The sequence below is a fragment of the Apodemus sylvaticus genome, chromosome 20, assembly GCF_947179515.1.
Source record: "Apodemus sylvaticus chromosome 20, mApoSyl1.1, whole genome shotgun sequence".
Lineage (NCBI taxonomy): Eukaryota > Metazoa > Chordata > Mammalia > Rodentia > Muridae > Apodemus > Apodemus sylvaticus.
The window spans coordinates 54,408,300-54,434,893 of record NC_067491.1 but is presented as its reverse complement, the minus strand read 5'-3'; the positions used below and the strand labels follow the sequence as shown (position 1 = coordinate 54,434,893).

The 26,594-nt window shown below is 47.4% G+C and overlaps 1 protein-coding gene across 7 annotated transcripts in view; it reads right to left on the bottom strand.

Moving 5' to 3' along the window:
• The window catches only part of LOC127670386 (cytochrome P450 4F4), a 93,775-nt gene that overhangs the window by 60,033 nt on the left and 7,148 nt on the right, over positions 1–26,594 (bottom strand). For 2 of the 7 annotated variants that reach the window (XM_052164719.1, XM_052164724.1), the window contains 11 exons: positions 24,546–24,690; positions 20,676–20,729; positions 20,462–20,589; positions 18,358–18,479; positions 16,517–16,787; positions 16,124–16,190; positions 15,805–15,934; positions 14,357–14,490; positions 14,222–14,286; positions 13,976–14,058; positions 13,590–13,629 (listed from right to left, as the gene is read on the bottom strand). In XM_052164719.1, the coding sequence (XP_052020679.1) occupies positions 13,590–13,629; positions 13,976–14,058; positions 14,222–14,286; positions 14,357–14,490; positions 15,805–15,934; positions 16,124–16,190; positions 16,517–16,787; positions 18,358–18,479; positions 20,462–20,589; positions 20,676–20,729; positions 24,546–24,690 (1,239 nt within the window). Of the gene's footprint in view, positions 1–830; positions 959–1,099; positions 1,154–3,404; positions 3,550–5,118; positions 5,321–5,653; positions 5,746–13,589; positions 13,630–13,975; positions 14,059–14,221; positions 14,287–14,356; positions 14,491–15,804; positions 15,935–16,123; positions 16,191–16,516; positions 16,788–18,357; positions 18,480–20,461; positions 20,590–20,675; positions 20,730–24,545; positions 24,691–26,594 lie in introns of those variants that run through there. The other 5 variants (XM_052164720.1, XM_052164713.1, XM_052164723.1 and 2 more) reach the window with 4 other exon arrangements.

Here is a 26,594-nt window from a genome sequence, read left to right as displayed (position 1 = left end):
GCATGTAAAGTTTCTGCTTTCTGAGTGGCCCCTTGTTCTGAAAAGACTCAGTGAAGCAGTATAGAGCAAAATCAAACAGGGAAGTGGGAAGGGTTGGGTGGGAAAACAGGGGGAGGGAAGGGGACTGGTGGGACTTTCGGGGAGTGGGGGTCCAGAAAAGGGGAAATCATTTGAAATGTAAATAAATATATCAATAAATTAAAAAAAAATAGAAAAAAAAAGTTTCTGCTTTCTCCCCTTTTGAAACCAGGATTTTCCATACTTGACAACAGAGTGAACTCAGCTCTGTACAAGACCTTAGGTTTGGTTTGATTTTTAAATAATTTTGAACATATTCACCCATTCCCCAACAAACTTTTCCCTGAAGGATCTTAGTTTTTATTTATTTATTTTTTTGAAACAAAGTCTTGGTGATGTAGCTTGGACTGGCCTATGATTCACAATCTTTCTTCCAGAGTCTCCCCAGGCAGGTATTAAGAAGTACGTCACCATGTCCAATTTTAGAGCAATGAAGTCTAAACTAGTACCCTACACAGAAAGAGCTTCTTCTGTAGTCAACATCAACTATTGCTTGACTTTCCAGGGGTTCTGTGAATCTGTCTGCTGTGAACTCATCTACATGCTAGGAGCATGACTCCAGGGTACCATCCTGATCACCTTTTAAGTACAGATTTTTATTCTCTGTTTGAAGATGGAGAAACTTAGACACAAGAAGAAAACTGATGTCCCCAAGACCACAGAACAGAATCGCAACTTCAGACTACATCTGTCTGAAGCCATTACCCTTTTCTACAATACTCTATGTGGGACCCTAGATTTGAGGAACTTACATGCATGATGTTCACACTCTGGTTAAAAATCTTCACATAGGGCTTCAGGATGTCAAAGTGGAAGGCGGGCGTCAGCAGACGGCGGTGGCGGCTCCACTTGTCACCTGAACTCAGAAAGAGCCCATCCCCTGGGAGGGCAGCAATGTCAGTGGGCAAAGGTGTTACCTTCCTCTGACCCCAAGATGTCCTCTGACCCCAAGATGTCCTCTGACCCCAAGATGTCCTCTGACCTCAAGATGTCCTCTGACCCTCCCCCTTGATGTACTCACCCAGCCAGGGCTTCAAGAGGCCTAAGAAAGTCGTGTCCTTTGGGGCCACCAAAGCTGCCATGGAGGAGGACATTGTATTAACTATGGGAGGGGAAGGAACTCCCAACCCCAGGGCTTTCCACTTCCCCTCCAAATACAGGGCAACAGGATGTGGGCAGGGACCAAGTAGGCATGAAAAAGAAAGGAGATGAAACAGGAGCAGACCAGGCTGCAGCAGCAGGGAGAGCAAGGGTCACCTGACAGGGCACGACATGCCTCAGTGCCCTTTCACATGGCTGCCACACGGTCCACCACGTCTTCCACATCTGAGACTACTGCAAACACTCTACAGGCCTTTGCAGAGACCCGGGACACACCATCAGTGTGGCTCTCTGACATGTTCTGACACATCTTGGTACATATGAAAGAGGCACATGCTATCATGTGTTAGAACACACGTGGCATTCCCTGACATGCCACAGCACAGTCCCATTCAAGTCCCAAATGTGACCTACATATGTGACAGCTCTCTTTCCTCTGTGCCACACTAAGGATTAAGTGTTCAGAATTAAGGGCTCATCATGGAGAGCTGTGTCTGCCTCTCCAGCCATTGGGCATTTCTGGGGCCAACCAGACACAGCTGACCCTCTGGACTCCGGTGCATCTTTCCCTTCAGTTCTCTGCATTCCAGTTCTGTCCCAAATCATCTCCAGCTTGAGTCACTTCTATCCAAGATGACTGTGACAGCTGAGACTTACTGAACTGGGGAGGTGAGTGAGAGTTCACACTATGTTACACGCCTCCCACAACCTCAACTCTTCACCCAGGAGGTACCCATCTTGCAAGAGTACTGTTGAATGTCACTGGGGACAAACTGGAAGTAAAAAAGCACTATGTTGTTCTGTTCTACATAAGACTATACAGACCCATTTGCACTCTGTATTTTGAAAGGAATCTGTATGTCCACATTGTAAATAGCGCAAGATACACACATTGCTAATAGTTTGGTATTCTGAGTTAACTACTCCCAATCCTGGAAGTACTAAAAAAGAATGTAAGACCACAGAGCTTTATCAAGCTCAGCATCTTTAATCTGAACCCAGCAGCACAGAGGGTTCACAAGGAGGGATAATGCAGGACACGATAAGGAAAGAAACCTTGACTCTCAGAGGCAAGACTGACTATGTGACCAAAGGATTGGATCTGAGCGCTGGAAAATCTGTCCACTTTTGCTGGCTGCAGAGGAGATACAAGGAAGTTTTTCTGGTGGTGGACTCAATTACTCTCTTCTCAGATCACAACATTCTGATTAAAGCACAACTTACAGATTTCATCCCTGTACATGGAGCGATGGGACAGGAGAAGATAACTCTTGCAGAAGACCCGGGTTTAGTTCAAGGCACCCACATGGTAACAAATAACCACCTGTAACTCTAGTTCCAAAAGTTCTGCTACCCTCTTATGGCCACCGAAGATACTGCAAACATGTGGTTCCCATACATCCATACAGGCAAACACTCATAAAATCAAAATAAAGGCCTGACATAGTAGTACACACCTTTAATATCAATACTCAGGAGGCTGACAAAGGTGGGTCTGTGTGAGTTCAAGGCCAGCCTAGTCTACAAAGTGAACACCATGTCAGCTTGAGCTACAAAGTATCTCAAAGTAAACAAATAAATGCCTCAAAAAATATTTTTTAAATGTCTATATGGTGTTGCTGCTGCTGGGAAGGTAAAGAGAGGAGAATCCCTGGGGCTTACTGGCCAGACAGTCCAGATGGACGGGTGAGCTCCAGGGAAGAGGGAGGTTTGGTCTCAAAAAAGATAGAATTCCAAGGATAGCAACTCGGGTTGTCTACTGTCTTCCACATGCGCGCGCACGCGTGTGCACACACACACACACACACACATACACACACACACACACACACACACACACGCATATGGACCCACACACATGCAACCACAGCTACATACATACACATAGAGACACAAAAAGTTTCATCAAAGAGATAGGTTATTTATCCCAGCTCTAGGATGGAACCTTCCACTTTCTTCTCGGTAGGCACGTGTTCTACCACCAAGTAGATCCCCGGCGATACATTTAGATCACACTGGGTCACGCTTCTAGCACTCACAGCTGAGATTGTAGCAGCAAGAGAGACTCAGGACCTTATCCAAGGTCACTCAACAGGTTAGCCACACAGACATGGCCACCGTCAGATACAGTCCCATCTGCTGCTCAGCCTGGTCAATCCAGGGATAGAAAGATCTTAGATAAGAGACAGAGAAGAAGCCAATGGTCAGCATCCTGGAAGGGATACCTGGGGCCTGGAGCAGGGGGGCAACAAAGGCAGGGTCAACAAGCCTCAGCACAGGGATGACGGGTCCCAGCCAACAGAGGTGGACATCTCGGAAGGTCTGGCCCATGTCAGTCACCAGCCGCATGCCTTCCTCATTGCTTTGGATCTGGGGATGGAGAAGGCTGAAGCCAGTCTGTGCATGGCGTCGTAGGTGCTCCTGTCCTCTGTGCAGCACGTGCATCCCTCTAATCCTCCTCCTTGAACCACTCATCCAAGCCTCTTGACGAGTCAATAGTTCAAGTACACGTGTCCCTTCCTGTACCCACCTGTCTCTCTACACCCCTCACTCTGATGCATCACTCTTCTCGTCCCTTTGTTTTGTGATGTAGATAAGGATAATTGAAGAATCAATTGATGGATGAAAGGATGGATGGATGGATAGATAGATAGATAGATAGATGATAGATAGATGATAGATAGATAGATAGATAGATAGATAGATAGATAGATAGATAGATTCATACACAGAGCCTGAAGTAGGCGACTTACTATTGATAGAGGGATTGATGAGGAGGGGGAGGAGGATGACAGATGATAGGCTACTGAGAGATATATAGAATATATACAGACAGACCCGTGATAGACAACATAGGTAGATGACATTGAAAGATGTGACAGGTAACTAACAGCAGAAGAAGATGATTAGAGGGTGTGTGTGTTTATTTCTTTATCACAATCCTGATTTTTCTCCGTGTCATCTGATGACCCCCCTCTCCCCTCTCTCCTGTATGTGTGTATTATTTTATCTATGGATTTTTTCTCCAGTTAAATCATCTACCTCCCTCTTCCTCCTTTCCCTCCTCACTCCTCCATCCTCCACTCCAGTCAGGTGTGAACTTACAGCTAATTTTATCCCACCCAGTGCTCTCACGCGTTCCTAATTCACCACAGCCTAGTAAGACCACTCTGTGCAGGGAACTCCCCAGAATTGCAGCAAAGAATCGTGGAGGTTTCCAAATCTTGATTCCCAGCTCGAGAAAGATGTGAACTTGGAAGTCATCTAAGGTGAGAACTGATGGCTGACTTAGGAGCTGGGTCCCTGGGATAAGGAGAAACTATAAGAAAGAGAACAGACGGACGATGGAAGAGGGTTGCAGAAGAGTCATGTGGGAAGGTCATGGGGGAGGGGACCCAGCAGTGGACAGAGAAGGGCCTCAGGGAGCTCAGAGGAGACCAAGAAGGATGTAATTCCGGAACCAAATGGGAGCTTCTAGGAAAGGTGGACAAGTCAGTGCACCAGAGAGCTGTGAGGAAATGAAGGAGATAGAGCCAGGGCTCAGGGACATGGAAAGCACAAGTGTGAGAGAAATGGGAAACAGGTAGGGAAGGGAACAACGAATGACAATGATCCTTTGTCCACAAGCAGACGGCAGAGGCCAGATGGTGTTGGCACAAGCATTTCATCCCTGGGGAGGCAGAGGCAGGCAGGTCTCTGTGAGTTTAAGGTCAGTCTGGTCAACAGAACAAGTTCCAAGTTGGGCTGCTGCCGGGTAAGGAAATGAGAAAGACTGAGGAGCACAAGTTGGAAAGGAAGACAAATGAATGTGGGGCTGCGATGGAGGGAGAGGGGCCCAACTGGCTTTCCTAGCTGCTCGCCGCTTCAGGCTCCAGACCTTTCCTGAGTTCTAGGGAACGCACACACCCGACACCCGAGCCTCTCCGCTGGCATACTCACCATGCCCAAGTGACCCAAAAACCAGTTTTTTCTAGGGGGCTGAGGGAAACATCTGAGGCGGGAGCAGGTCTCACAGAATGAGTACGTCCAGGCAAGAATTCTGGCCAAAATCCAGGAAGCCGCTCCAAGCAGCAGAAGCCGCCACGGCGAGGTCACCAGAGAACCCAGGTCCAGCCCAGCCAAACTTAGCCGCAGCATCCTGCTGAGCGACGGACACATGGTGAGATTCTGAGATTTGGAAGAGGAACCTGGACAACTTCTGGAAAACTTCAGAATTTTGAGCAAGGGCAGAGACTGTGTGGCTCTGAGAGCAGAGCAAGTGAGGGGCGGGAGATGCAGGAAGAGACAGAATGAAAGTGAGAAGAGGCGGGGAACGCACAGACCCGGAGCGGTCGGGAGTCTGGGATGGCTCTGCCTGAAGCACAGTTATCCAGAACCAGGATACCCCCCACTTGTACCCCCCAGCCCGCAATACTGATAAACTCTTCCTGATCAGAGTCAGGACCCTGTCTTCCCTCAGACTCCAACCCGGTACCTTATCCCAGAAGCAGCCTTTACTAAGATCTCCCGACCCCTGCGAAAAGCATTTATCCCCAGCTTCCTAACTGCAGAGCGGGGTGTGGGAGGCTGGGTTAGGCTGGACTGAACCAATCAAATCCCACCCAGGCTCAGTCACTTCCTTCCTGCCTGGGCAGCCGGCCAAAACGAGTTGGGCAGGACCAGACTGGAGTGGAGGGGAGGGACTCAGGGTGACAAACACACACAGACCGGCGATCTATATTTAGGATATGGTATCTGAGTCAAGGGCAAAGGTGACTCTGGGCCACCAAATTTACAGCCTCCCCTGCCCTTCCGAGGGCAACAGTATGCTGATAAAGCATAAAGGAGGAAGTACAGGTGCCGGACTGGATGTTCCCGGAGCATCTCCTAATGTTGTCTGCACAAACTCTGCAGCGTGCAGTTTCTCACTGCATAACTGCAGACCTGTCTCTAGAATGCCCCTGTTCACCAGCTACGTCTTCAGCTGGTGACTGAATTCAGCCCTATTCCCTTTACAGCCCAGTCCCTGGATAGAAACAATTCCAAATTAGACCAGAGAGTCCAGCCATGATCAGACTGAAGAGATAAATGTCCCGGCTGGGAAAACACACCTGGCAGCTAAGGGGTCAGAGTTCAGAGTGTTTGTGTGGAGGAAAGGAGTCAGACTGAAATGCTATTAGCAGAGGGGGTACAGGCAAGAAGGGGCAAGCCTGGGGTGAATTGTCTTCTCATCATTGACCTTAACAGGAGTGTATGTTGTCCAGAAACCCTACATCACCATGTCTTGAACTTAGCAATCCCTGAACCCTCCCATGATCATGCTCCCCATTATTAGACAAGTAAAAGAGCCAACAGTCCCCCAAAGCCAGGACATAAAGAACTATGGGTGGGCCAGCTCAAAGGTTGGCAGATAAAACAAGCGCAAAGTCCTGAAGCTGAATGTAAGCGTGATTGATGGTGGTTGATACGGAAAGATAAGGGCAGAGGTCAGCGGAGAAGCCCAGATTCGTCAACTCAGGGCCTCCCAAGCAAGACATGAGGGACTGTGAGGCTAGCGGTCCATGACAGAGAGATGGAAATACAGCCGCCTCATGGCTTCCTCCCCAGGGGATTCTTCACAAAGTGTGGTTTCCCTTTCCCCTGGTAAACTTTCCAACGCCACAGGTACTTCAAAGCACATGCCCAGTCCTACAATTCTACAACTACTTATGACACTGAATTCTGAAGTAAGCCTCTGAGGGAAGCACTCGTCTCTTCTGAGAGTCCGTCCACATGGGAGGAGGCAAAGGGACCAGAGCAGTGTGAGGCTCACACTTGTCGGGGGTGTGAAGCCACGGCTGCCCAGCTTGGCTTGGCCCTCTTATTTTGTGTGCTATTTATTTGATTCATGTATAGAGATGTTCTGTCTGCATATACGCGTCTGCACCACGGACAAGCTTTGCAGAGAAAAAGAGTGTGAGATCCCCTGGGACTAGAATCACAGAAAGTTCTGAGCCATCATGTGAGTAGTAGGAATTGAACCTGGTCCCAAAGGACCAGAAGCCAGTGCTCTTAACCACCAAGCCATCTCTTCAGTCCTGAATGGCTCTTTCAAAGAATATATTCTTGCTTCCTTCCTAGCTCTGACTAAACTCTTGACTGCTCCTTCTACTACTGTGTCCCAACCCAATCCTCCTCTATCAGAAGAATCGGAACTCAGACTGCTGGAGTAGCGAACAGAGGGAACTGATTGCTTCCTCAGAACACTGACCACTGGAAGGACCTGAGCGCAAACGCTGACTGTAACAGTCAGGAAGGAAGGGTGGTATGAAAACAAAGCTTCAGTATCTGTCTGAAGTCCTACCAGGTGTCTAGGGTCACAGACTTTGGTCTTGGCCAAGCCCATAATCACAGATGCCAGTTCCTAAAAATAAACCTGGTAAGCTATAAATAAACCAAGGATTACACCTATAATCAGGCCATTTGTGAGGTTGACGCAAGAGGAATAAGAATCAAGGCCTATCTGGGCTACATATAATATGATAAATGCAGGGCATATGTCATGTCTTCAGATAATATGCATAGACACTGGCAAAATGGTCACAATGGTCAATCATCACATGGAAGCTGACTTCTGGGAGTGTCTTTAAGAGTCTTTCAGAAAGGATGCATTGAGAGCAAAGACCCACTCTGAATGTGGGCAACTTTATCCCAGGACTGTGTTCTCCAGCTAATCAAAAAAAAAAAAAAAAAAAAGACCTGAATTAGCACCCACAAGTCTCTGCTTTCTCACATAAGATGTCATGTGAGAGACCAGACTCTTCAATGGTGAGCCAAAGGAATCCCTTCCTTTCTCAACTTACTTTCCCAGCCATTTTCTCACTGAGAAGAGATACGTAACTAATGCAGAAAGTTTGTATGAGGAGTGATGTCATTGGTGTGATAACCTGACCAAGTGGTTAGGAGGAACTTAGGGCTGAAGGGATGTGGAGGAGTTTAGAACTCTGGGTTAGAAAATCCCTAAATCGATGTAAGCAGATCAGAATGGGAGCATTCTCACTGTGGTCGCTGTGTTCTATTTAAGTTTAAATTACTTATGAAATCTATAAAACGAGATAACGCCTGTGATCTATAAGCCCTTCTTGCCCAAGGATACATAACTTTCTGGAATCCTGGGGGCTGTGTGTGACCACAAGCTTTACCACCCATGGCCCAGTTCCCAAAGTAACAGCTCTGAGACTTAATTATGAATAAATGCTTAAGCCGTAAGCTTTTGCTCATTCCCTGACCAGTTCGTAACTTAAATGGCCTGTTTATTCTGTTCTATGTATGCCACGTGGTTGGTTACCTCTCCTTAGTTTCATATATCTGTCTCCTCCGAATCCAGGCTGAAATCTTTTCCTGCACCTGACTCTATCCCAGAATTCCTCTCCCCCTACTGGAACTCCCTCCTCCTATTTCCTGTGTAAACTAATAAGCCAACAGCTTTTTTATTGACAGGTAATGTTTCCACACAATACACAAGAGGTTCTCTCTACAGCTTTTTCATATAAGATAACAAACCACATGTTTTCACTTCTGTAGACGAGGCCAGTTGGCCTGGGTACACAGGATGTGCTTGATCACATGTAGCCAGGAAATGTGTAACAGGAGGCATGCCAGGGTGTGTGCTTGCCTCTGATAGCAAGAAGAGAAGTACGTGCCTAGCCTGTGAGTTTTCCCTTTATAAGCCCCTGACTAAGGTGATTTAGCACCACACTCTACGCTGCTTGAGTTCTGGGTATGGGCATAGCCAATACCCATTGTCCTGGGCCGTGTATAATAAAACCACTTTGAAGTGGAAAGTCTTTGGAAAGTAGGTTATGCTAAATAATGTTTTACTGGGGCTCCCAGGTAAAGGGGTGCTCTGCTAAAGCAGACATGTGAAAGAGCACATAATGTTTAGAAGAAATGTAAACATGACATGCACGCACTGGTTCACCTTACACTGCATTGTTGAGCTTCACTGCTGGTGACTTGATAGAGAGAAACTCGCCAACGAACTCGTGAGGATCCTGCTGCTTCTCGCTGCTTCCACCGTGGATGTGGAACAGTTGGTGTCTGCTGGATTGAACTGCCCTTGCTGGTTCGTGTGTGGTGTTTACTGAGTGGACTGGACTGCAGCTGCTGATTTGTGTTTGGTGTTTGCTATTGGGCTGGACTGAGAACAACGAAGATTGGAATCCCCCTCCCCCCAAAGAACTGTTTCTACACAGGTGCACTTCCCTGTATCCTAATAACCTTTCCTTTCCACTACATCTGGTGGGTAGTGGGCTAGAGGGGAGATTTAACCCTTATTAAAGTAGATTGAGAAAACATTATGCCTATACCTCCTATTTGTTAAAACTTATTCATGATCAGATGTAACTTTGGGCAGTTACAGATTATAACTGATTGCCCACAGTTACATCGAATGAGTTACCTGGAAGAGAAGCAGGGGATGTAATGGGAAGGCTGCAAAAAGAGATGGAGACCAAGACAACATTGCTGTTCAAGGTCTCAAAGTTTAATGAAGAACTCCAAGTATAAAGGCAGGGGAAAACCCTTCCCCCAAAGGCTGGAAGCTTCTCAGCAGAACCTGTTCAGTTGCTCAGCGGGTGGCTAGTGTCTCTCAGGAAACTGCAGGTCCTTGAAGAACAGTGGGCTTCACCTTGGTCTGAGCACTCCACCCTAGGTGGAGGGGATTAAGGCTAACACAGGAGTTCCTGCTCAAAGGCTGGGAGAGGAACTTCACATTGGTCAATGTCAAGTTCCTTCCAGGTGGTATGGCACCTCAATAAGGCTTTCTACAGTCAGACTGGTGAATCTCTGACCTGTCACTCCAGGCCTACAACACTGATCGGTGTTCCGAGCACCACAATGCTGATGGGAATATGTACAATGAGGATGTTGTTAGTAAAATTTCTGAGGGGAAACAGGAGTCCACTGGCCTCATTCTGCTCATGTCCTGAGGCTGATTCAAGCTATGGACTGATCTGATGGCAGAAGACACCTGAGGATGGGCTATATTCAGGTTGGACTATATAGTTACTGCTCGTGGCTCTTGCCCGGGTCTCCTGTGAGAAAGCAGTGAGCAGAACAGAAAGACATGACCTCATGCAGCGTGCACAGAAAGCAAAGTGAGTTTGAAGTTACAAACAAGGTGTGGGGGAGGGGAGGAGACAACAGCTCTCACCACGCTCAGATTAACCCATTAGAGAGAAACCTCCTATCCTGGCTGGGACAGTAGGGCAGGTAGGCACATTAAAGGCAAGACTACATCCATTGAGGGCTCCATCTTGAGACAGTATAAATGCATTTGAAGGGGGGGGGGGCATCTGAACTGAGAATACTGCTGAAGTGAGTCGCTTTGGCAAAATGGTCAACTAGGGAACCATTTTCCCAGGACCAACTTTAAAGGCACGCAGAGGCCATTGGAGGTAGAACCTGCCAACAATGTCACATACGATTGCTTCTGCAAGCGTGAAAGATAGGAGAACAATGGGAGACTTGAAGGATTGCACAAGCGACCAGAAAGCCTCTGAGGCCAGGCAATGTGCATGAAGCAGCAGAAGTGGCAAGGCTCCCAATGGCTGCTGGAGCAGGGATGATTCCACCAAGAGCCCCAGATGCTGGATATGAAGCTACCGGGGTGTCTGCTGTACGTTTCAGTCTTGCGTTTTCAAGTTTTCTTTTCCTGTTTTTTCCTTTCTTTGCCCACATTTCTCTCTCTATTGCACTGCAATGTTTATACTGCCCTGTATATATTAGAAATACTTTAGTAGGTGGGTTTCTAGTTTGTTGTTTGTTTCTTAGAAGACCTCACAATTAAGGCCTCCCCTCACATCTCCTAGGAAACTGGACTTTTGAATAAGTGTTGGGGTTACTTTATTGTTTTGTTGTTTTTTTTTTGTTTGTTTGTTTTTTGGATTTGGTTTTTTTGAGACAGGTTTTTTTTTTTCTCTGTATAGCCCTGGCTGTCCTGGAACTCACTCTGTAAGCCAGGCTGGCCTCGGACTCAGAAATCTGCCTGCCTCTGCCTCCCAGAGTGCTGGGATTACAGGTGTGCGCCACCACTGCCCGGCTTAGGGTTACTTTAAATGATGGCAGGTTTAGAAACTGAAGGAATGCATTTTGCTTTTGAAAAAATTAGAGCTTGTAGGACACAGGTGGGATGTTTGTAACCCCCACTGTGCCCCTGCATGCAGACTGGAGGTGGAGACAGGAGACTGACTCTCTAGAGAAAGGGTTCTCAACCTTCCCAACGCTGTGACCCTTCATGTTGTGGTGAAACCAATCATAAAAGTATTGTTATTGCTACTTCACAACTGTAATTTTGCTACTGTTATGAATCATAATGTAAATATCTGTGTTTTCCAATCTGACGAGGTAACCACACATAGGTTGAGAGGCATGGTTCCATATGACCAAGGGCATCAGAAACGAAGAGAACCTGTCTCAAAGCCAGTGGGATAGTGGATATCAATCTAGAGCTTCCTCTAGACTTCACAAACACACATGCACTCCTGCACACATGAACAAATACTCTCAGACATATACAAAATCTATTAATGAGTTAAATACTTAAAATTATATCAGAACTCTCTGTAGAAATCGATACCATACTAGAAAATTTGATGTGGGAAAGAAGAAAACAAGAAATAGGGGCTGGGGCACTGACTCAGAAATTAAGAATTTGTACTACTTTTTCAGAGAACCCTAGTTTGGTTCCCAGCAGTCTTATCAGGTAGCTTACCGGCCTTCTAGGCACAGATACAGAGGGAGGGGAAAAGAGTCAGAGAGAAGGGAGAGAGAGACAGAGAGAGATTTTGATTCTGTTTCTGTGAAGAATGCTGTCTGATTCAGGAATGTGGCCTGGTCCCACTCTCTTTGAGTCTTTACAACATCCATAACTTCTTGGATAGTGGACTTTATGTCATAAAGTATAATTTCCTTTGCACCCCTACTGAAGTACACACTTTTGGACCCCAGTAGACATGATAAAGGGAAGGCCAAGCAGCCCTGTGAAGAGTCTCTATCTGAAAGGACAGTGCATCACAAGAGTCAGCCATCTTGAAAAAAATGGCCTCTTCCCCTTGAGATGAGCTACCCTAGATAACAGTGACTAAGGTACAGAAATCCAGCCCTGCTGAACCCTGCCCAAAGTGTACATTCCTACACTAATGTGCAACCTCCTACACATAATAGAGGGGTAGCTCACAATATTCCTTAACGCACGGTCAGCAAAGGTCACGTAGCTCAGTGGTGGAGGATTTCCCTAACATGTGCAAGGCCTGCACCTCAACCAGACGCTACCAAACACCCAAAGACAATCTACAGACATGAGCAGAATAATAAAGGATGTTTTCAAAAATTCAAAAAAGCTGTAAATTTTTTGCTCTAAAGTCATTTCTCAAGTCAAACATATGTAAAACTCTGGTTTTTAAGTTTTGAGACAAGGTCTTCCAATGCTGGGCTGTTCTATATAGCCCAGACCAGTCTTCAAGTCATGAAAATGTTTTAATGACTTCCTGGTAGGAGGAAAGAAATTAAATTCTAGCAGAGACAGAAAAGTTAAGTGTGTGAGTGAGTGAGTGTGTGTGTGTGTATGCATGTGTGTGTGCATGTGTGTGATGCATGTGTGTATGTGTGTGCATGTGTCTATGAGTGTGTGTGTATGCGTCTGTGTATGTATTGTGTATGTGTGTGTATACATGTGTGTGTGCGTGCATGTGTGTATGTGTGTATGCATGTGTGTGTATGTGTGTGTGTCTGTGTGTCTGAGTGTGTGTCTGCATGTGTGTATGCGTCTATGTATGTGTGTGTGTGTGTGTGTTTGAGGCACATCCAGACTTGCTCATGAGGAGACCAGAGGTTTACGTCAGGTGTTTTCATTCAGCACTGTCCTGAGATATAATTTCTCACTGAACCTGGAGCTCCGATTCACAAGACTGGCTGGCCAGTGAGGCCCTGGGGTCCTCCTGTCTCCCTGAGCTCCTCCCGGTCCCAAGAGGAGACCTTGGGACTCTTGCCAAAAAAACTGCCTCAAATCTGCCAATAAACCTTGTATCTCTCCTGCTTAAACATCGATGGTGCCTCCCTATCACCAAAGGAATAAAGGCTGTTCTTGCGCTTGGCTACAACTCTCATCAGTCGGCAGGCCCTGAGGATCACCCAGAAAGGAAGGCTCTTGGACTCAGACTCTGCTGTCCTGCAGCGCCCTCTGATGGCTTTGGGTGAGGCTCCGCTTTCCTGGGATTGGCAGAGGAAAGTGACAGGGACAGTAGCAGGCCCGGTCATTGCTCGCCCCCACTCAGCGGCTCCACCCGCAGCCACAGCCCGCCCTCCGCGCGCAGGATCAGCTCCGGCTTCCGGCGCGGCTCCTTGTCATCGGGCAGGACGCGGAAGCGCAGCAGCGTCAGTGCCAGCGCCACCTTCATCTCGTTCATGGCGAAAGTCTGTCCTATGCAGTTCCTGCGGGAGGACGGGGTGTGGGGACTCCGACTGCGCTGAGACCTAACCAGCCCCCAAGGTTTGAACTTGACCTGGTCCCTCTGGAACCTCGCCAGCCTGAGGCACAGAAGGTGCGCTGATGCTCCCGGGACGCCAAGGGTTGTGTTGCCAATCCCAAAGCTTTCTCAGACTCCGCGCCCAAAACAGATCAGGCCAGGGCTCTGAGCACAGGGCCCCGGCCTTTCACTTTCCAGCCCTGGCTTTCTTGATCTTTGCATGTACCCTGAGTAGAGGGCAGGAAGACCAAGAACCTAACCATCCCAACTTCCCCTGTCCCCGCTGTCACCCCCAAGCCCTCTCGCCTCACCTGGGCCCGGCAGAAAAGGGAATAAAAGCCAGAGGAGACCTCTTCTGTGGGTTTTGTGGGTCGAAGCGGAAGGGGTCATAGACCTGCAAGTCAACCAAGACTAGACTTATGGGTAGCGTCTGTACTCACACCCAGCCGGTCCCAGAAAAGATGGATACGGAGATAGAGAGTGACAGATCTGGTTTTCCTGGTAAGGGCCACACCTCTTCCCTGGGTTCCAGAATTAGAGAGTGGGAAGGGTCGTACCTCAGGGTCTGGCCAGATTGAAGGGTTGTGATGAACCCCGAAGATGCTGATGGCACAGTCATTTCCTTTTGGACAAAAAAGAAGTCAGTGCTGCTCCTGGGGACCGCCAGGATCTACCTCCCATACAGTCCACACCTTTAGGGATGACCCGACCATCTGGGAGCACGACGTCTTGGGTGCAGCAGCGGGAAATGACCGTGACAGGGGGATGCAGCCGCAGGCTCTCCTTGATGCACATGGTCAGGAAGGGTAGCTGGGCCAGGTCATCCCTAAGGAACCATCACATAATTATCCAGGTGTGAAAACAAAGCCCTAACCTGCTAGAATGCTTCTAATTAGAGGGCTAGCCCCAATGTTCAGTGACCTGAATTCAGTAGCCAGACCACACAAGGTGTAAAGACAGAACCCCAACTTCTATCCAAGAATTGTCTTCTAACCTCCACACATGTCATGGACTTCACACGCACACAGAATTCCTATTCTGACTAGGACAGAATTTTCCACTATCTAAAAAAGTGGACCTATAAAGTTAATTATTATGTCTACCGTTTCCATTTGTCATGTCTTTGTGGTGAGAATAAACGGGCAGTATGTACTGTTAACCACACCTGAGCTGGGGAGGGGGGGAGGCGCCACTGACTGACTGCAATTCTGAACCCACCTCGTCTGTCCCACTCCTTACCAGACTGATTACGGAGAATTAAAAAAAAAAAAAACAAAAACAAAAAAAAAACAAAAAAAAACAAAGTCCAAATAGAATTCCACAAGTGACATTTTTGTGACAAAACAACAGAGGTTCTTTAAATTCCAAAAGTGTGAGCTTAAACACCAGAAGGAAGGGGCAGTGTGTGTGTCATTCACAAAAATCAAGGATCTATGTGTCTTAAGATACCATGGACCACAATAGTATTCAAAAAGTCATTCACGGGTCTCTAGGAACCTATCTGTCTGTTATGAGTGTGTGTGTGTGTGTAAATCATAATAGTATTCAAAAAGTCATTTACAGATCTCTAGGATCCTATCTGTCTGTGTGAGTGAGTGTGTGCGTGAGTGTGTGTGTGTGTGTGTATGTGTGAGTATGTGTGTGTTAATCATGCAAGCAACAAGCAAAGGATACATAACCCAAGAGAAAAGTAGACAGAGGATATGATCTGGGAATTCACAGGGGTCAGCCAGTAGAGATTTAAGAAGCAATGTCCTAGCTTGTCAGGTAATCCCAGGAGGCAGACACAGAAGAGGAGGATGGTGAGTTCAGGGCCAGCTTGAACTACATAACTAGACCAAAAAAATCAAAAGTAGGGCCAGGTGGGTGGCTCCTCAGGTAAAGAGACCGGCTACTGACTCTGACCAGCCTAGAAGTCACAGAACTTTCATGGTAGAGAGAGAGAACCAGTTCCTGAACATTCCTCTGACCTCCACATGTATGCTTGGCACATGCACACTCCCAACCAGACACACACACACACACACACACACACACATAAATAAATAAGCAAATAGACAGATAAATAAATGTTATTTTACAAATCAAAAATACCGACTGCCATCCCGGCTCACAGCTATATTCACGGCACTGGACTCACCATAGGATCTCCTCAGGCTGTCGGTCCCTCAGCAGCTCCTGAACCTCCTGCCGGCAGCGCTCCTGGTATTCCGGATGCTTCGCCAGGTTGTACAGGATCCAGGAGAGGGCACTGGCCGTGGTGTCATGGCCTGGAGGACAGACAGGAAGGGCTGGGTGTCTGGGTTGCTTCAATACCCCAGGGTAAACAGTACTTGGGCATCCATGTCCCCAAACAAAGGAGTGGATGGACAGAATGGAAGATCTGATGTCTTCCCAAAATACCTAACTGGAATTGATTGACGCTTGCCCTCACTGTAACCCTACCCAGGGACCCTCACCTCCAAACATGAAGGTGTCGGCCTCTGCTCGGATGTCCTCATCTGACAGCTCCTTTCCGTGTTCATCCTGGAGACAAAAACCAGGACCCTCAACTCATTCCATGTCTGAGAACTTCTGATGCTGATCTGAGACAGGCTCTGATATCCACTGGGCACACAGGAAGTCCTCCCTATCCTCTCCAGAGCCTGCCCCTGCAGTTTCCTTGTCAATTTCCTTTTGTTTGCTCTTCCATACAGTGTTCAACAGAGTCAGCTCTAAAATGTCTCTTTACCCTGTCCTTAGTTATTGGGAACCCCATCTATTGCTTCCTCTTGATCAAGTCTAGCTTCTATCTAACATTAAATGTCAAGGTTCGTGGTTAAGTTCTCAGTTCAGACCCCACATGAGCCTACCTTGGCCAACAGGAGCACATCGATAAAGTCCAAAGTCTTAGACTTAGTCTTGGACTTCAGGAACTCATCAACGCTTTGTCTGGAGAGGGTGCGACGTCTCTCCCTGATGACAGCATCTGTGAAGCTGTGCACCAGGTCACAGGCCTCACGGAAGCGCCGCCCATCAGCAGTGAGGTAGTACAGGAAGTCCGAGTAGAGGAACAGCTGGTGATGCCGTTTCACGATGAGGGAGCTGAGCTCCTGAATAGCAGCAATGTATTCACTGGGAGACCTGCAGGGCAGGCCAGGAAGAAGGACTGTGACACACATGAAACCTCAGAGAAGTTCCATCCAGAGTTCCAGGTCCTGGATTTATCCAGAAAGGGGATCAGGCCAAGCAAACCTCTCTCTCCTTCCTGCTTCCCATGAGTAGCCTTGTGCTCCAGGATCGGAAGGTAGATCGGAAGGTCCTGTCCTATCCCCCTTTCCATCCTTTCTTTCCTGATTTCTTACAACTCTGTCCTGTTTTCTGTATCAAGTTCCTATCTTCCTCTTCAGGTCCTTCGTATCCTGTGACTCCATGACACTCCACTACTGGGTCAGTTGTCCAAATCTCAGCTGTGACTCTGACTTCCAGTTGGAAAACTGAGAATGGACTCCACGCCATTCTTGCTAGGTATACAACATTCTTAAGTTCTGTCCACTAGCTGGACATGGTGACTTGTGACTGCGGTCCTAACACTTGGACAAGAGAGGCAGAAGGGTCACGAGTTCCAGTCCAGCCTACTCAGTTCCAAACTAGACTAGACAACATAGTAAAATACCATTAAGGAATAAAGGAGAAAAGGAAGGAAGGAAGGAAGGAAGGAAGGGAGGGAGGGAGGGAGGGAGGGAGGGAGGGAGGGAGGGAGGGAGGGAGGGAAGAAGAAAGGAACAAAGGAAGGGAGGGAGGGAGAGAGGAAGAAAGATAGTTTGAGAAGTGCATCATAGAGGCTCATGAATTGAAACATTTGGTCCCCAGTTTTTGACCCTTTTGGGGAGCTTATAGAGCTTTTAGGATGGGAGCCTTGGTGGAGGAGTGGACTTTGAGAAGGTATAGCCCTCTGCTTTGTGGGTGCAGCTGAAATGTGGTCAGGTAGCTTCCAGCCCCAGGCAGCAGTTACCACGCCCTCCACGCCATTATGGATTTCCCCTTTAGAACTGTAATCCTGGATTACCGCTCCGGCTATAAGATCATAGTGTTTTATCACTGCAGCAGAAACTTAACTAATACAGAAAGGCAATGGGGGTGGGGCACTCTTTGACTCCATGTTAGAGAGAGAAAGAGTGAGGCACTTTTAATTCCCTATGATTACTAATTTTGGTTATCAGCTTAGATTAAATAAATCATACCTTTTCCAGTATGAGTAGATTGTGTGTGTGTGTGTGTGTTTCTTATATGTACATGTTCATGTACTTGCCTGAAGAACATATAATGGTACACTTGTGTGTGTGTGTGTGTGTGTGTGTGTGTGTGTGTGTGCATGCAGAGTGTTGCCCATACCCCAGACATCTCTCAGAGAGCACAGCAGGAGTGGGGCTGCTCCTTACCCAAATCAGGCTCGGGCCTACTCAAACTCCATAGAAACAAAGACATCATGATAAAGCCAGTTAAACTTCTGTTTCCCAGAGAGAGAGAGTTGGCTTCTGGGAAATCACGTGACCGGCAGTCTGCTAATCTAGCTGATACGACTCAAAGGCCCCAGCCCCTGCTACAGCACTTGTCACCTGTCTTCTTTCCTCCACACCCCCTGACGTGAGCTCTATAAACTAGGCCCACTATCTCGATAAATGAGCTGCCAAAGGCAAAGACTGGGACTCACTCCTGACAGTTGCTGTCAAAGCTGAAGACACATTTCTGCAGACTGTCCAAGGTCATAAGGCTGATGTGTTCAAACATGTCCAGACGGGCAGTGCCCTTGGTGGTCAGATGCTGCCACTTGGCCTGGCCAGAAAAGGAGGAAGAACTAGACCTTGGCTCCTGAGTGCCTGGTCAACCCCAACACCAGGGTAGACACACACACACACTCTTACACACACATACACTCACACACACATACATACTCATACATACACACACCATACATACATACACACTCACACATACACACACATACATACTCATACATACACACACCATTCACATACACACACACACACTCTTACACATACATACACTCACACACACACATACATACTCACACATACACACACCATACACTTACACACACACTCACACATACACACATACATACATATATACATACTCACACATACACACACCATACTCATACACACACACTCACACATACACACATATACACACTCACACATATACATACATACATACACACACACTCACACATACACACATATACACTCACACATATACATACATACATACACACACACTCACACATACACACATATACACACTCACACATATACATACATACATGCATACATACATACATACATACATACATACACATTCACACATACACACACACACACACACCACAATACACATACAAACCCCACTGGGGCCTCTGCCTCAGGCCTTCCAGAATAGGCCAGACTTAGGTGGAAGAAGATATAAGTCTGGGAGTCAGAAACTTTGAGTTCAAGTCTAACTTCCGTGTGCTCTTCAGCCAGCACATGTTCTCTCCTAGTTCCCACTTGGTAAACCTTCAGCAACAATTCATTTGGTCTAAAATCAAAAATCCCAGCCATTCAGTTTTACCAATGAAGATTCAGGAGCCAGGCAGAGAAAGCACCCAGCTGAGCGTCCTCCATCCCGGAAGGGAAAACAAAACTTCCTCACATTGTGTCAAGCATCGGTCTATCAATGCCCCTCCTTTCTACTTCCTTGGGTCCACTCTCTCTCCAGGATTGATTGCTCCTCCTATTGACCTGTCCTCAACTTTATTTATCTCTTGTTTACAGAAAGCTCCGGGGTTAAAGGTGTATGCTACGGTTGGGCCAGCCCACAACTACTGTTCACAGTGAACTGAAATCTCTTGGATAAAAAGTATGTGCTAGGGCTAAACACACCACAACAAGGTTTTTCCGGCTCACCATCTTGGGGATCAAGTATCCTGCAACGTCGTCCCTTGACCTCGTCTGCTGCCCCGTAAGCCACACTTCCGTGGCTGCTCCTCCCCTCACACGCTCTATCGCTCTATCGCTGGCAAGCCTGGATGAGCTCCCTGACCTCTGCCGTCCCCAGCTTCATCATCCATAATCTAACTTCCATAGCCATTTCTACCTCTCGGCAGTGTGGAAATTACAACAGACAACGTAGCTCGTGGAACTGGCACAGTATTTCTGTTTCATAGTGGGTACTCAATAAATGGTAATGGGCTACAGAAATCACCCCATGTGGGGCTGTAAGGGCGGCATATGTGAGAGCCTTGTACATGCTCTTACAGAGGATCCGGGCTTTACTCACATAGTGGCTCACGACTGTCTTTAACTCCAGTTACAGGAGAGCCAATGCCCTCTACTGGATTCTACAAGCACATAGTCATATATGCAGGCACAACTCCAATACACATACAACAACTACAACAAGAAGGGGAGGGGAGCCAGGTGGTATGACTAAATATAGTCACACACGCAGGCAAAACTCCCATATACAGACAACAAATACATATCCAGGTGGCAAATGCCTTTAATCCTAGCACTCAGAAGGAAGAGGCAGACAAATCTCTATGAGTTTGAGGCTAACCTGGTCTACAGAGTGAGTTCCAGGACAGCCAGGGTTACACAGAGAAACCCTGCCTCAAAAAAGAAAAAAAAAACTATCTCAAATATATATAGACAGACAGACAGACAGACACACACACACACACACACACACACACACGGAATTTTATATTTTACATATAATTTTAATGTTAAAAAGAAATATACACCCAAACTCACATGCATGATGTTCACGCTCTTATTAAAATTTTTCACATAGGGCTTCAGGATGTCAAAGTGGAAGGCGGGTGTGAGCAGGCGGCGTTGGCGGCTCCACTTCTCCCCAGCACTCACCAGGAGCCCGTCCCCTGGAAGAGCAGTAATGGTGGTGGGCATGGGTGGCACCTTCCCCTGGCCCAAAAGGGTATCTCCTGCCCCTGACCTTGGTACTCACCCAGCCAGGGCTTCAGGAAGCCATAGAAAATCATTTCCTTGGGCGCCACTGCAGCTGCCAAGAGGAAGGACAATCAGGGGTCATGGAGAGGTTAAAGGTGAACTTCAGGATTGGGTGGAGAGCCCCAGGCCCAAACCAGGGTTTCGCACTTCCACTCCAAGCACAACAAGGTAGGAAGGGAAGAAGAGAAGAGGAAGGAGGTGAGGCAGGACCAGACCAGGCTACAGCAGCGAGGAGAGCAAAGATCAGCCTGACAGAGCAGACATGCCTCAGCAAGCCTTCCCATGGCTGCTCCATGGCCCGTCACGTCTTCCGCATCTAAATGTCACATCCTAAAGAAGACCTGTAAGGGAGAACTGGGACCCACCGTCTATTCCAACTCCCTGACATGTCCTGACATGCTCTGCACACACAATATGGACACAGTTATGAACACAACATATATGATCTTCCCTGAGATGATACTGAAAGACCTAAGCCCCTCATGAGAATATTAGACCCCAGCGAACTTAGACCCTGAGACAGAAATAGAGTTGGAACTGCATGTTTGGCTAAGCCCCACCTGACTGGACCCTTAGTTCTGGGAATTAGCCTGGCCCCAGGGCTAGAACATCCTGCTACAGGAACTAGGTAACCTGCAAAATTTGAGCCATCCTGTACTTCCCCATCCTGTGCTTCCTCATCCTGTACTTCCCCATCCTGTACTTCCCCATCCTGTACTTCCTCATCCTGCACTTCCCCATCCTGTACTTCCTCATCCTGCACTTCCCCATCCTGTACTTCCCCATCCTGCACTTCCCCATCCTGTACTTCCCCATCCTGTACTTCCCATTCTGTACTTCCTCATCCTGTACTTCCCCATCCTGTACTTCCTCATCCTGCACTTCCCCATCCTGCACTTCCCCATCCTGTACTTCCCCATCCTGTACTTCCCATTCTGTACTTCCTCATCCTGCACTTCTCCATCCTGTACTTCCCCATCCTGCACTTCCCCATCCTGCATTTCCCCATTCTGTACTTCCCCATCCTGTACTTCCCATTCTGTACTTCCTCATCCTGTACTTCCCCATCCTGTACTTCCCCATTCTGTACTTCCCCATCCTGTACTTCCCATCCTGTACTTCCCCATCCTGCACTTCCCCATCCTGTACTTCCCTATCCTGCACTTTCCCATCCTGCACTTCCCTATCCTGTACTTCCCCATTCTGTACTTCCCCATACTGTATTTCCCCATCCTGTACTTCCCCATCCTGGACTTCCCCATCCTGTACTTCCCATTCTGTACTTCCCCATCCTGCACTTCCCTATCCTGTACTTCCCCATCCTGTACTTCCCCATCCTGCACTTCCCATCCCACACTTCCCCATCCTGTACTTCCCATCCTGTACTTCCCCATCCTGCACTTCCCCATCCTGCACTTCCCCATCCTGTACTTCCCCATCCTGTACTTCCCCATCCTGTACTCCCCATCCTGTACTTCCTCATCCTGTACTTCCCATCCTGTACTTCCCCATCCTGCACTTCCCCATCCTGTACTTCCCCATCCTGTACTTCCCCATCCTGCACTTCCCCATCCTGTACTTCCCCATCCTGTACTTCCCCATCCTGTACTTCCCCATCCTGCACTTCCCCATCCTGTACTTCCCCATCCTGTACTTCCTCATCCTGTACTTCCCCATCCTGTACTTCCCATTCTGTACTTCCCCATCCTGTACTTCCCCATCCTGCACTTCCCCATCCTGTACTTCCCCATCCTGTACTTCCCCATCCTGTACTTCCCATTCTGTACTTCCCCATCCTGCACTTCCCCATCCTGTACTTCCCCATCCTGCACTTCCCCATCCTGTACTTCCCCATCCTGCACTTCCCCATTCTGTACTTCCCCATTCTGTACTTTCCCATCCTGTACTTCCCCATTCTGTACTTCCCCATCCTGCACTTCCCCATTCTGTACTTCCCCATTCTGTACTTCCCCATCCTGCACTTCCCCATTCTGTACTTCCCCATCCTGCACTTCCCCATTCTGTACTTCCCCATCCTGTACTTCCCCATCCTTTACTTCCCCATCCTGTACTTCCCCATCCTGTGCATGTTTTTCCCTCCACCCCTTACCTTGTGATGTTCCCCTTTAATTACCCCTGATTTCAGTTGCTCAGGGGTCGAACTCCTCTACCCCAGTGTGGGATATGAACTCGACCCCAGTGCACTGGTTTCCTGAATAAACCCTGTGTGATTGCAGCAAGGACAGTTTTTCGTGAGTTCTTGGGGGTCGCGTTATCCCGCAATTTGAGTGAGGGTCTCCCCTCTCTGGGGGGTCTTTCAGTACAACATGATCTGACTTGGGCATACAACAGTCTGATATGATCTAATTGTGCCCTTCAGATAGCCCAGATAGGATTTAAATATGACCCACTCACCTCAAGTGTGACCTAGACATACCCAAAAATTCCCATGTATCCTCCTTTATGCCATGCTAAGCATTAAGTATTTAGAGTTAAGGGCTTCCCCTTCCTCAGAGACCACAGGTTGCTACCCCCATGTGGTCCCCTGGAAGTGCTACCACTGCCCCCCTCCAGCCATCAAGCAGCTTCAGAACCAACCAGACACAGCTGACCCATCAGATCCTCTGAAGTACTCACCCTCTCTCCTTCCTAAGTCATTTTCCAGCTCAGAGTCCTGAGAAGGAGCAGAAGCAGTAGGACACTGAACCAAGATGGGTGGAGTCCCTGGTGTGTCGAGTGCCTCTTTTGGCATCAGTTTCCTGAACTCTAAACTTTCTGTTCTGTTCCGTTCTGGTCTATCTGGTCTACTTCAGAACTCTGATAGAACAGACGTCATGACCTCCACTCCTGGTAACAATCGCTTGAGAAATATGTTCCGATAAATGGATCTGATTATGCGAATGACCTCCACAAAAATGATGAATGATGGTAATAATGTTTGGCCATGCTATATTCTGAATCCCGTGACACAATAGTCATAACATTGGTTTGCTTGTTTATTTGTTTACTTATGAAGGAAATAAATTTGTAGAGCAGAGATCTGCCTGCCTCTGCCTCTGCCTCTGTCTCTATATTGCTAGACTTAAGGGAGGGCTCACTACACCCAACAGATGCCACATTTTTATTCTAGTTCATTACTTGATCTGTTTGCCAAGGACCAAAAAATAAATATTGTACTTTAAGTACACAAGTGACTTTCATCTTCTAACCTTTTGTTTCCATTTAAGAACGAGCTATGAAGACACACATGTCCATTTTTACTCGGCTTCTGTTTAAGACTGCACTCTGACTTGATGTACTGGTTACTTGTCATTTTGTGTATAAAATATTATGAGACAATCAAGTCACAGCGGTGGATGAAGAATCTGTCCTATCGCCCAAGTGAAGCAAAGGTAAAAAAACTCTTCCTGGATCTATGGGGAAAATTTCCCCACATGAGAGGGAAGCCAGCCCAGGAGAGGAAGGAAATGAGAGAGAATGGCTCCAGCAGCATTTTCAGACCTGAATCCAGCTGTGCTTGAAGAATATTCTCCCTGGATTTTTCTGCCTAAAGATTTCTTTATTGTTTTTCAGTGCCTAGAAATGCAGCCTAAGGCCTTGTATGGGGCAGACAAATGCCTCCCCACAGAGATACAGCCCACACCAGTAGATTTTCTTTCTTTGCTAAGACCACACTGGGTTGAGTTCTCATCATTCACAACTGAACAGACCCCTGTCCTAGAGAAATCCAAACCTCTGTCCAGGTCAGTCGAGCTAGTGGCAGCGGCTTCTATTAGACTCCATCCTCCCCTGAACAGCCTGACCTGTGCAGGAATAGGAAGCGCTAGGAGAAAAGGAAGGAAACAGACAGGGATCCTTGGAGAAATACCTGGGGCCTGGAGTATGGGGCCAATAAACTTGGGGTGAATAAGCCTCAGGATAGGGTAGACGGGCCCAACCCAACAGAGATGGACACCAGGGAGTTGATGGCTCATGTCAGTCAACAACTGCAGGCCTTCCTCATTGTTCTTGACCTGGAGATGGGAAAGGTTGAGGTGCATGCTGAGAGGGTGCCTCAGAGGCTCCCACTCTCTTCCCAATCAACCCCATACCACCCGAACTCTTCTAACTGACTCATTCATGCATGGCTCTTGCTAAATCAACGTGGATTAAACTGTGCACATCACTTTTTATATTTATGTATCTATTTACATATCTCTCTGAAGCCTAGTCTCCAATCTGTTTTTTAATATTTGTTGATTTATTATTTGTATATGTGTGTGCCTACATATTTTATGCAGATGGTTATGGAAGGCAGGAGAAGGTGTTGCATCCCCTGGAAGTGCAGTTCCAGGTAGTTGTCAGTTGCCTGATGTGGGTGCTAGGTACTGTAGCCAGGTTCTTTGAAAGAGCAACAAGTGCTCTTAACCACTGAGCCATCTCTCCAACCTCTATTTCCTGGATGGATGGATGGACGGATGGATGGAATGGATGGATGGGTAGATAATTGGTTGATGGACAAATATGAATACACAAATGATCTATAAATGTGATACTTAATAGGTAAGTAAATTGCACAGGGATACATAATAGATAATGATACAGGTAAAATATATTAGATATTAAATAAATGTGTGAGTATATCTATGTATCTATTTTACCACCAATTATCTGTTCCATTTGTTTCTGTCTATCATTCTCTGCCCTATCTCTCTTGCTCTCCCTCTCTTCCTCTGACCTCTCCCTCTGTTCACCTCTTTAGTGTCTTTATCAGATACATTGTATCCAGTTTGTACTGGTTGGTTTTGTGTGTCAACTTGACACAGGCTGGAGTTATCACAGAGAAAGGAGCTTCAGTTGGGGGAAGTGCCTCCATGAGATCCAGCTGTGGGGCATTTTCTCAATTAGGGATCAAGGGGGGAGGGCCCCTTGTGGGTGGTGCCATCCCTGGGCTGGTAGTCCTGGGTTCTATAAGAAAGCAGGCTGAGCAAGCCAGGGGAAGCAAGCCAGTAAGAAACATCCCTCCATGGTGTCTGCATCAGCTTCTGCTTCCTGACCTGCTTGAGTTCCAGTCCTGACTTCCTTTGGTGATCAACAGCAGCATGGAAGGGTAAGTTCAATAAACCCTTTTCTCCCCAACTTGCTTTTTGGTCATGATGTTTGTACAGGAATAGAAACCCTGACTAAGACACAGTTCTTCTGATATCTGCCCTCCTGTCTCCTTACCACTCATGTAAATTCAGTGTGGACTCAGGGAATTTTACCCCATCATTGGTCAAGTTTCTCCAAAGCTTTGAAGCAAAGGATGCTTCAAGACACCTACAGTGTTGTCCCCACATGTGAAGACAAGTGTGATTAAGAGGGAACAGATGGCCAGTTTAGGAGGCGGATCCTCATGTAAGGAAAAAGCCTTGGGAAAGAGAGAAGAAGAGTGGGGAAGACAGCAGACAATCCAATATAGAAAGTTCAGGGAAGGAGGACCTAGAAGTAAATAGAGTGACCACAGAGAAATCAGGGGCGATCAGTAAAAGTATCATCCTAGAACAATAAAGAGACTCTGGAGAGGATGACAGAGGAAGAACAGCAGAGATCAGATCCAAGGGTGACAGAAACGAGGGGCAGGCAGCGAGGGGGTCGATGGATAAAGATGTCCATGAGGCTATGGAAACATGAGCAGGCTGGAGGCTTAGCACAGAAGAGGGATGCTGGGCATGGGTGGGCAGGGCTTACATCACATACATGACACCAAACAGTCCATCATCACTGTGACCAAGTCATCGAAAACAGGGATGGTTGGGTTCATCCAAGTCCAAAGTCTTCCGAATGACCATCAAGGAAAATCCAATTGGCAGGAACTTTAGACTGAGTCTAAGCTACCTGTGCTCAAGAGACTGAGATGGCTCCTTGATTGATGTTCGAGTTTGGCAGAACATGGAGT